At 47.4% G+C, this 11,179-nt stretch overlaps 2 protein-coding genes across 5 annotated transcripts in view; one reads left to right on the top strand and one right to left on the bottom strand.

The window, feature by feature from the left end:
• Positions 1–2,324, top strand: part of lnx2a (ligand of numb-protein X 2a) — a 55,753-nt gene extending 53,429 nt beyond the window's left edge. For all 4 annotated transcript variants that reach the window (XM_056299873.1, XM_056299871.1, XM_056299872.1 and 1 more), the window contains exons 10-11: positions 567–725; positions 1,526–2,324. In XM_056299873.1, coding sequence (XP_056155848.1) covers positions 567–725; positions 1,526–1,661 — 295 coding nt within the window. In that variant the 3' untranslated portion in view covers positions 1,662–2,324. The remainder of the gene's footprint in view (positions 1–566; positions 726–1,525) is intronic.
• A 265-nt stretch (positions 2,325–2,589) lies between these two features.
• Positions 2,590–5,166, bottom strand: gtf3ab (general transcription factor IIIA, b). The gene is given in 11 exon segments (XM_056299858.1): positions 2,590–2,718; positions 2,806–2,859; positions 3,080–3,305; positions 3,445–3,518; positions 3,520–3,539; positions 3,626–3,699; positions 3,817–3,905; positions 4,044–4,137; positions 4,623–4,669; positions 4,671–4,712; positions 4,918–5,166. Coding segments are annotated over 11 exon segments (960 nt in total). The 5' UTR covers positions 5,029–5,166.
• Positions 5,167–11,179: the final 6,013 nt, after the last annotated feature.

An 11,179-nucleotide genomic window follows, 5' to 3' on the forward strand; every position in this document is an offset into this window, starting at 1 on the left:
ATCTCCTCCTCAGGCTCCTCCTCTCATCGGCCTCTTCTTTCCTCGCTCTATGGGGGTGCACAGTTAAACCGAGAAAAATAAAAACTATCGCCAATTTCAAATAGCGATTTGAGGGTTTTCATTGGATGGGGAAATGTTTTTTTTGGGGGGTGGGCGGGTGGGACTGCTTCTAAAACTAAGGTGCACTGTTGTTATGTACAATCCCTGACCTAGAAATCGACTTTCTCTTTTTTGGAGAATTTTTTTTTCCTCCCTCCATTTAATCTTCCCATGCAAATCCTGAATATTAGCCTACCTACATGCCCACATCTGTTGCAATTTGTGTAATCCCAATGCTCAGCGGGGGGGGGGGGGGGGGGGAATCAGCAGCATCATTTTTTCAATACCCGTGCCATCCTAAATCCCTCCTGTTGACCTTTTTTCCACCCGTCTCTTCCAGTTTTTTCCGCTTTTTTTTGTTTGTTATACATTTCCCACTCCTTTGTCATGAGGCTTTAATCGCTCTGTCCTAATTCTGCTCTCTCTCTCTCTGTCTCTCTCTCTCTCTCTCTCTCTCTCTCTCCCAGCTACCTCCACAGTAGCCATGAGATTGTACTGCGCAGAAGCCACCCCGGCAGCTGGGGTTTCAGCATCGTCGGAGGATACGAGGAAAACCACAGCAACCAGGCGTTCTTCATCAAAACCATCGTGCTCGGAACGCCCGCCTACTATGACGGCCGCCTCAAGTGAGTCATCGGTCACACGACCCTCGTCTGCCGTTGTATGTGAAGCGCAACCTCTGGCTGCTCTCTGAGTGGCAGATCCATTGGTGTCAAGAGTTTCAGAAAGGCATTCAGGGAGGGTGTGGTTAATGTTCCCCTGATTCAGGGCCGTCCGGGTAGCGTAGCGGTCTGCTCCGTTGCCTGCCAACACGGGGATCACCGGTTCGAATCCCCGTGTTACCTGCGCCTTGGTTGGGCGTCCCTACAGACACAATTGGCTGTGTCTGCGGGTGGGAAGCCGGATGTGGGTATGTGTCCTGGTCGCTGCACTAGCGCCCCCTCTGGTTAGTCAGGGCGCCTGTTCAGGGGGGAGAGGGAACTGGGGGGAGTAGCGTGATCCTCCCACACCCTACGTCCTCCTGGTGAAACGCCTCACTGTCAGGTGAAAAGAAGTGGCTGGCGACTCCACATGTATCGGAGGAGGAATGTGGTAGTCTGCAGCCCTCCCCGGATTGGCGGAGGGGGTGGAGCAGTGACCGGAACGGCTCGGAAGAGTGGGGTAACTGGCCAAGTACAATTAGGGAGAAAAAAAAGGGGGGGGGGTCCCCGATTCAGAGTGAATGTCGTCTTCCCTGACCTGTGCAGTTTTAACGTTCTCACGCCGACATATAATGAATGCTTTAAACGCACCAAATGCTTTGTGTCTGTCATCACAAGTGAGTCGTCTTTGAGATCCCTCACAATAAAGCCGTATTTCAGTGATGCATCCCTCCGAGCCTTCATACCCTGTAGTCCATGCTGACTTGTCTCTCGCTGTGTCTTAGGTGCGGCGACATGATCGTAGCGGTCAATGGACTGTCGACGGCAGGAATGAGCCACTCGGCCTTGGTACCTATGCTGAAAGAACAACGTAGCCGGGTGGCTCTCACTGTGGTCTCTTGGCCTGGAAGCCTAGCATAGCCGGGCCGGAGTCCAAGGCACGCTGAGCAGAGCTGCACGACATCAGTCCCGGTCCAACCAGAGCGCTCTGTATCGGGAACAACCCTCGGCCAACACGAACTGGTACATGCTATAATCACTCCATACTTGGTTTAGCCAGGACCAAAATCATTCAGGACTTGGGAGGGAGGAGGAAGACCCAGCAGGACACGCCTGTCCTGACCAGATGGGAACTGGTCCAGATTGTGCCACGTCACTCGAAAAGACTGCACTCACATGCACTGCTGTGTTCATATGTCCATGTTGTCTTCACTCCCAAACAGGGAGGATTGGTACTGTAAAAACTGTAGCAGACTAGTATCTGGGCTGTAGTCACCTCACCGGGCTGTAGTAGACTCCAGGGCTGTATTCAGGTGGGCGCAACGTAGAAATCGGGATCATTCGTAGTCCGTGATCCTCTGCCGTGTAGCATCGTTATATAATCACTTAGGAGCGTTTCATCTGCAATACCTAACGTTGTATCCAGCTGAATAAGCCCCCGGCCTTATTAGAAACCTGCCACTCCCTGGGGGCGCCGCCGCCGCCGCCCGCCCACAGGCCTCACCACCATGACAGACAGCCAGCCGACCACTCCGCTGGAGTTTTATACATGTGTGAATGTGTGTTAGTTTGTTTAATAAAGAGTTCTTTCAAAAAGGACTAAATGTCTCCGTCGGCTACCATGCTTTCTAGGATGCCGGTGCCACATGTGGACCACTCAGCAGAATTTCTGTGTGCCATTTTGGGACCGGCCAAGGAGATCTCCGTTTTGAAACGTCAAACGAAACAAGTGCTGCGGTGAGGGTTTATTTCACATCTAGTTTAACAAAAAAAAAAAAAAAAAAAAGTGGAACTGAACAAAAATATTGGCTGGACATCCAGAATTCATCCAGACACTTTAAGCGCATCCTCATGGGTCGGTATTCAGCTTGACGTTAGCCAGCATTGCAGCCAGCTTGGTCTCTACAGCAGTGGATGCAGCCACAGCCGCTACTCGCCGTGCCTTGGACCAAGGCTGGTTATTTTTTGGATGCAGATTCTAGGAAGGGGGGGGCGGGTGACCATTCAAGTTTGGAAGCGAGATATTCTTGGTCTAAAAAGGAGAACGGAAAAACAAGAACATCACCTGCAGTTTCCTCTTTGCAGGATCGTGCACCACCCCATGTCTCCACAAACTCTCCTAATGAGACAAATGCGTTCAGTTAGACGAGGCCAGATCAAGTACTGCTGCCCCAGCAAACAAAATTCACACCGTCAGCTTGAAGTCTGATTCGAGGAACGACAGACGGAAGCTGAGGAGATGTATGCCGGGGATGTCGGCTGTGACCGAGCCTCCGGTGCGGTAATGGTAAGGTTTAGTTTAAAATGGTAAAAGACGGTTCTTTGTCAGCAGAGGTTACCTTAATGGGGAAGCTCTTCTCACAGCCAGGATAGGCACAGCTAGGGGCCTTCCTTCCCTCGTGGTCTCCCAGTACGTGGTTCTTCAGGGTCGAGAGTCGTTTGAATGTTTTATCACACTCTTCTTTGGGGCACCGAAACAGCCTCCTCTCCCCAGTGTGGAAGTGCATGTGATGTTGGTGCAAGAACCAGGCAGTTAGAAACTGCTTTTTGCACATGCTAGCTTGACTGAGGAAGATGGAAAAAAAAGAAGAAGTCATGCTTCTGCTGAACGTCGTGAACTGAAACAGTTTCAGGGTGTTCATTTTTAACAGACGGGTCATGAAACTTGTCAGAGGCAGCCTAGCGTGGCACGTAGGGCCTTCACAGTTCAGCCGTACGTCTAGGTTTCTTTTTGTGCGTCTGGTATCCGGTCCATGTCTGGCCCAGGACAGTACAAGCCGTCCTCATCACAGCCGTAACCTGAAACAGAAAAGAGCGATGAGACGTCTGCTGCAACAGCTAGTTGGTTCACCTATCTAAAAAAAAACAGGTTCAAAACTACCAACCATCATGCAGTCTCTCATGGTGCCTCAGTTTGTTATGAGAGGAGAACTCCATTGTACAGCTGCCCAAGGAACAACTATGTGGGGGGGGGGGTACAAGTTCAGATTGACACCGGTGTTGGGACACAGGACCAAAAAAAAAAAGAAGAAGAAAATCCAGTAATCCATGTTAACATTCGCTTAGACACACTCACTGAGAGGGCAGAAGCTGCGTGTGCTCATATTCATGGGCCTTCAGTTGGTTCCTCTTGTTGAAGGTCTTCTCACAGCCCTGACGGTCACACTGAAAGATGGTCAACCCACAGTATGGTGGGGGGAGGGGGGGGGGCAAGTCAGCTGCACTCAATTCCAATGACTACTATTCTCTTGACATGTGTCAGCTCACACACACAGCAGAGATTCAGGGTTTGGTTTGCTTTACATCATAGCGCTTCTTCTGCTGGGGAGTTTGAGCCATGTGGTCCTTCATGCTCGCGAGTGTGGCAAAGGCCTCCGAGCAGCCTTCCAACAAGCAGCTGCAGATGAGAGCAAGCGATCAGAGGCAGTCTGATAAAAACACCAGCTGATCAGTATCACCTTGAACCCCCCCGCCCCCAAACAACCCCTGGGCAGCACGGTGGTTAGCGCTGTCGCCTCACAGCAAGAAAGTCCTGGATTCCAACAAGAAAGTCCTGGGTTGCCCAACCTTGGGGGGGGGGGGGTCATCCCAGGTCGCCCTCCGTGTGGAGTTCTCCCCGTGTCTGGAGTGAGTTTTCTCCGGGTGCTCCGGTTTCTCCCACCATCAGAAAGACATGCATGTTAGGGTTAGTACTCCTGTCTGTGCCCTCGACCGAGGCATGGCAAGACACACTGGAGTTGGTCCGCGGGTGCTGCATGGCGGTTGCCCACTGCTCCTAGCTACACAGCTAGGATGGGTTAAATGCAGAGCGTAATCTCCCTACGGGGATCAACAAAGTATCTCAAAAACCAAAAAACACCACAAAGCAATGTAGAGTCTTACTGGTATGGTTTTTCCCCACTGCGGTGGTGTCTGGTGAGCTGGTTGGCAAGTGCAAAAGCTCTTGTCACAGCGGTCACACGAAAACGGCCTCTGAGGTCAAGAAACAGTCAAAAAAAAAAGGTTTACCCCCATAAGTCACCGGACAGCATTTCTTTTTAGTAAGTGAGAAGACATCAAGTGGTGAAAATCAGATCAGCTATACTTAGCATTACCTCTGGTAGTACTATTGAGTATGTGCCTCAGAGGCCTAGCCTCTGCTCAGTTTGGTTTGCCACAGCAATCGAGGCCTACTTACCAAGCCGGTGTGCTTGCAAAGGTGAGCCCCTACCTTCCATAGTTCACTGAATCTGGCTTTACCATCAACAAATGAGCAAAACGTTTCTTTACTTTGTGACCCCTCTTCCATTGTTCATGCTAGAGAACTCTGTAGTTGTGGCAAAAGACAACCTCATCCCAAGACAGCAGGGCTTAGCTGCTCACCTGTGCTGTGCATGATTTAACTTATCGGAAGATACCAATTAGGAAAGAAGGGAGGGGAGTTTTATATCTGTCAACATGTTATTAGATGAGCTCAACTTTCCTCAATAATGAGAGATTTTTGACAGCAGAAAGTAAACACAAAGTAAACTTGTAATGAAAATATGGGAATTTCTACTACTACTACTTTCGGCTGCTCCCATTAGGAGTCGCCAGTGCGGATCATCCGTTTCCATCTCTTCCTGTCCTCTGCATCTTCCTCTGTCAAGCCAGCCACCTGCATGTCCTCCCTCACCACATCCATAAACCTCCTCTTTGGCCTTCCTCTTTTACTCTGCCCTGGCAGCTCCATATTCGGCATCCTTATGATAATACATTTTACTTGTGGGTGCCTTTCAGAGCACTCAAGGGCACCTTACAGAAGAAGCACTGTATCAGACAGCATAAAGCAGGGGTGGACAGTCTTATCCAGAAAGGGCCAGTGTGAGTGAAGGTTTTTGTTCCAACCAAGCAATTACACACCTGTGTCTCCTAATCAAGTGACTCAGCAAAGACTCTACTGGTTGATTAGTGGGATCAGGTGTGTAACTGCTTGGCTGGAACAAAAACCTTCACCCACTCTGGCCCGTTTTGGGTAAGATTGCCCACCCCGGAAAATTAAAAAAAAGCAGGGTAAACAATCAAAAGTTAATACAACAGAAGTATAAAATCATCATCTGCATATACCCAGCATCTCTCCTCCGCACATGTCCAAACCATCCCAATCTTGCCTCGCTTGCTTTGTCTCCAAACCGTCCAACCTGAGATGTCCCTCTAATATACTCATTCCTGTCCTCTTTCGTCACTCCCAATGAAAATCTTAGCATCTTCATCTCTGCCACCTCCAGCTCCACCTCCCTTCTTTTCGTCTGTGCCAGTCTCCAGACCATACAACATAGGAGCTGGTCTCGCCACCATCTTGTAAACCTCCCCTTTAACTCTTGCTGGTACCCTTCTGTCACAAATCACTCCTGAATCTCTTCTCCACCCACTCCACCCTGCCTGCACTCTCTTCTTCACCTCTCTTCCGCACTCCCCGTTACTTTGAGCAGCTGACCCCAAGTATTTAAACCCGTACGCCTTCGCCACCTCTACTCCTTACTTCCTCGCCATTCCACTGTCCTCCCTCTTGTTCACGCATAGGTATTCCGTCCTGCTGCAACTGGTTTTCCTTCCTCTTCTCTCCAGTGCACACCTCCGCCCCTCCAGGCTCTCCTCCACCTGCACCACTTAAAAGTATTCGGGAGTCAGGTGATGCAGCGACACTAGATGGACGCTAGCCAGGGGCTCCCCAAACAAATCTGGGCGCGCCTGAAACACGAGGAAACACTCAAAAGAAGGTTGAGTCAGTTCATCTGGACACAACGTTTACTGACAGACACGTTTCATCACCCAACTAAGTGACCTCTTCAGTCCAAACTGACTGCAGGTATCCCCACCACGTATACACAACAGGGTACAATGCAGCGCCTAACGACCGAAACCGACGACCAGTTTCATGATCAAATATGGCTGCGCCCATTAGTTTCGATGGTCATGTGCACTGCTCACAGAGGGTTGGGGAATAGCTGCAATCACAGCATTGCAAGATGGCGATTGCACTCGGGGGAGGGGCGGGGGAGGGTCTGCGTGTTTCTGTTTTTTTAAACTATCGTCTGCTTTATTATATATATTTGTTCTTTTTTTGCTATTTTACTACAGGGGACATTTTCACTCGCATAGGAACGTCACAAAAGGCCATAACACGTTGATAGATGTAGTATATGCTTATTGTTGATTAAAAGGGTGGTGAAATTTGTCAGTTTCGATGTGAATGGGCTAAACAGACTGGTTAAAAGGGAAAGGGTCTTGACACATCCTGAAAAAACTGCAAATTGATATCGCTTTTACACAATAAACCCATCTTACCGCATGCATAAGAAACTGAGGAGACAATGGGTAGGACGTGTATTATCATCATCCTTCTGGTGACGGTTGGAGAAACTATCAGACCCATCAGGCCGATATGCATTAGTTAATTGTCAAGATTTACTCAGAACCCTGAGCACTTCTAAATTTATATGCACCCAACTAATAATGATGAATCCTTTATTCAGGATCTCTTCTCAAGGTATCAGGGGGACAACAAAATATACTCGTAGGGGGCGACTTTAATTTTTGCTTGGATCCTATTCTGGATAAGTCAACCTCCACAGTATCCAAAACAAAAGCAACCAAAACTACCTTGGCTTTTATGAAAGATCTTAATTTGATGGATGTTATGGAGACAAATGCACCCTCAAACCAGGGGCTACTCCTCCTATCCCTGCCCCCATAGCTCTCATACTAGGATTAACCTTTTTCTGTTATCTACACAGCTAGTTTATAGAACATCTGAATCTGAATACTAGAACCCTGTTGGATCTCTTACCCTTGACCCTGTCTATCTTGATGCCAGAAAAACAACAACTAACTCATATACATAGCGTTTGAACCCTACCCTTCTTCAAAAACCAGATTTCTGCAAGTTTATTAGGGACCAGATCGAGCTATTCCGTGAGACAAACTGTGCCTCCTCTCCCAATAGTTTTATATTATGGGACATCATGCTAAAAGCTTATCTAAGGGGACAAATGATCTGCTACACAAAAGGCATTAAAACCAGGTCCAGAAAGTGAAAGTCCAAACCAGGTATTTGCTCCACTCATGCACTACACCAGCAGATTCTAGTCAACAGCACTCCTCAGCTAGGTAGGGAAATCAGCCGGTTTAGTAACATGGTTGGTGCAAATACACGGTTTGGACGTTTACTTTCTGGACCTGGTTTTTACACCTCTGTGAAATAGAAGAACTGGAAGCAGAACTTTTGAAATTGGAAAAAGAGTTCCAACAGTCTGGGTCCAAAAAATGATACCAATCACTGGTAAACAAAAAGCTCAACTACAATACCGTAGCGAATTCGGGGGGCAGCCCTAGGTCAGAGCGTCCACGGGGTAAGGCCTTCATTAGGCCACCCTTACCCGAGGGATAGTGGGTGTAGATCGGTGTAGTGTTCGGGGACTCGTCGTTCTCCAGCGACCCCTCTGGCCCATCCGGGCGCCTGCAGCCAAGCAACCGAACGCATTCTCCCTACGCCTCCTTCGCGGCCCGAAGGTGATGCGATCCATGCGAGGAGGCTTCAGCGTGTAAAATAGCGAGAGCAGCCGACCGGTGTTTGAAGGAAGCTGGTGTTACGACTATCTCCTTCCTGCGGAAACGTGAGCCAGGGGAGTTATTCGACGAGAGTTCCGGCCATTTGCCATTAGGTTAATCGGGTGGGATAAGAGGAAAACTAGAAATAAATGTATATATATATAAAAAACAACAACAATACATTACATACTTATAGAATTGAAAAAGCAGGGGGCATCCGGGTAGCGTGGCGATCTGTTCCGTCGCCTGCCAACAGGGGGATCGTCGGTTCGAATCCCCGCGTTACATCCGGCTTGGTCGGGCGTCCTATAGACACAATTGGCTGTGTCTGCGGGTGGGAAGCTGGATATGGGTATGTGTCCTGGTCGCTGCACTCACTAGCACCTCCTCTGGTCGGTCGGGGCGCCTGTTCGGGGGGGGGGGGACTCGGGGGAATAGCATGAGCCTCCCACGCGCTACGCCCCCCCCCCCCTGGGTGAAATTCCTCACTTTCATGTGAAAAGAAGCGGCTGTCAACTCCACATGTATCAGAGGAGGCATGTGGTAGTCTGCAGCCCTCCCAGGATCGGCCGAGGGGGTGGAGCATCGACCGGGACGGCTCGGAAGAGTAGGGTAATTGGCCGGATACAATTGGGGCGAAAAAGTGGGGGGGGGGCATTTTTAAGGACTAAATAAAAGATATGGGAGAGAAGGCACACAAAATCTTGTCCTGACAACTGAGAACAGAGGAAAGCTCACGGACTCAAACTGAAACGGGTTCAGCCTCATATGATCCATCCATTATCCAAAGCACTTGTCCTGCTCTCAGGGTCGCGGGGATGCTGGAGCCTCTCCAGCAGTCATTAGGCAGCAGGCAGGGAGACATCCTGGACAGGCCGCCAGGCCATCACAGGGCTCTCATTTAATCAAATAGAAATGAATGACAAATTTAAACAGTTTTATACAAATTTATATACATAGAAATCTCCAGAAGAGCTGACTAAAACTGATGAATTTCTTTCCACCATTGAATTTGCCAAGAAGACCAAATGAATCTTGATCTTCCCTTCACACAGAAAGAAATTGAAAGGGCCCCGGACTCGTTACAATCTAATAAATCCTCAGGGAAAGATGGTTTCCCTCCTGAATGTCGCAGAGAATTTAAGGATCTACTCATCCTCCTCGTCGTGGAGGTAATTAACTGAGCATCTTAAACTCAAACTCTCTCTGAATCACTATCTACTGCCATAATCACTGTAATTCACGATGAAATAAAATAAAATAGGGACCCATTAAAGCGCTCTTCATTTCTGTCTATTTCATTATTAAATTTAGACTATAAATCGATCTCTAAGGCCCTAGCTAACAGACTTGGCCAATATTTGCCACAATTAATAAATCCACACCAGGGTGATTTTGAAACGCTCGTCAGCTTTTTAATATTATCCACCTAACAAAATCTAAAACAGCCTAGTATAGCTCTAGATGCTGAAAAGGCCTTCGATAAGCTGGAGTATTCGTATTTATTTAACGTCTGGGCCAAGTTTGGGTTGGCCAGTTGTTTATTAATTGGGTAAAAACCCTTTATCATGAACCCCGGACAAAAATTACCACTAATGGACAGACCTCGACAGCGTTTCCCTTGATCGAGTCGGCAGGGTTGCCCTTTGTCTCCAGGACTCTTTGTCTTGGCTATTGAGCCCCTAACTGAAGCAATTAGACAGGGTCCTGATATAAGGGCTTTCAGAGTAGAGCAAACAAATCATAAAATTAATCTCCTGGCATATTATATAATTTTGTACATAACAGACCCTAGTAACTCCCTCACCAAATTACAGACTCAATTAAACACTTATGTTGTTATTTCAGGATATAAGGTGAACTGGGGGAAAAAGTGAAATTATTCCATTAACGAATTTTGTTTACACTGAGTATCTGCAAACAAGCCCATTCAAGTGGCTTCCTAATGGTATAAAATATCTTGGAATAACTGTAGATAATGACCTTGAATATTTGTACAAACTTAATTACCTCCCATTGCTCAGTAGAATTGAAGATGATCTACATAGTAGGTGGATGAGTTTGCCCATTACTCGAATTGGCAGAGTTAACTGTGTGAAAATTGATATATTACTGAGGTTACAGGATCTTTTCCAGTCCTTTCCCATTCTACTACCAAAACTTTCTTTAAAACCCTCAACAAACATGTTAGACTATTTATATGGAATTGTAAAGTGCCCAGGGCATCTATAAAAAATTAACATGAGATTATAGATTAGGGGGGGGCCTTCAATTACCCAGTTTTAAAAATTATTACTTGGTAGCTCAAATGTGATTTATTTCATCCTTTTTGGAGGGTGACAGTGTCCCCTCTAAGTGGAATTCCAGAATTATATCCAACAGGACACACAATCCAATTTTAAAGCATTTGATTGAAATATGGTGTGAGACTCATGGAAGTCTCGGGCTGAAAATGGGAGTCACCAAAAGCACCTCGGAGACAAAATTAACTCATACCCATGACTCTGGAGACTTGGCATCATAAAGAGACCTCGCATTTGGAAGACTGCTACGAAAAAAGGACTTTTCATGTCCTTTGAACAATTGAAGGGGAAATACGACTTGTCCAACAAGACATGCTTCTGCTGTCTTCACTTAAGACCTTTTCTTAGAACCAACCTGGGCCCTGGAATGACTTTACCTGTACTTACTGATGTGGAGAAACTGCTTCATGAGGGAAATGTATACAAATGTATTTCTAAAATGTACTCCTTACTGCTGAATGAGGGCCTAAAGCCAGAGCTGCACAAATCTACAATAAGATGGGATCAGAGCTGAACATATAACAATTGATGCACAACTCTGGACAGACTTATGTCAAGGCAGTTTGC

The sequence above is a fragment of the Lampris incognitus genome, chromosome 19 (assembly GCF_029633865.1).
Source record: "Lampris incognitus isolate fLamInc1 chromosome 19, fLamInc1.hap2, whole genome shotgun sequence".
Classification (NCBI taxonomy): domain Eukaryota; kingdom Metazoa; phylum Chordata; class Actinopteri; order Lampriformes; family Lampridae; genus Lampris; species Lampris incognitus.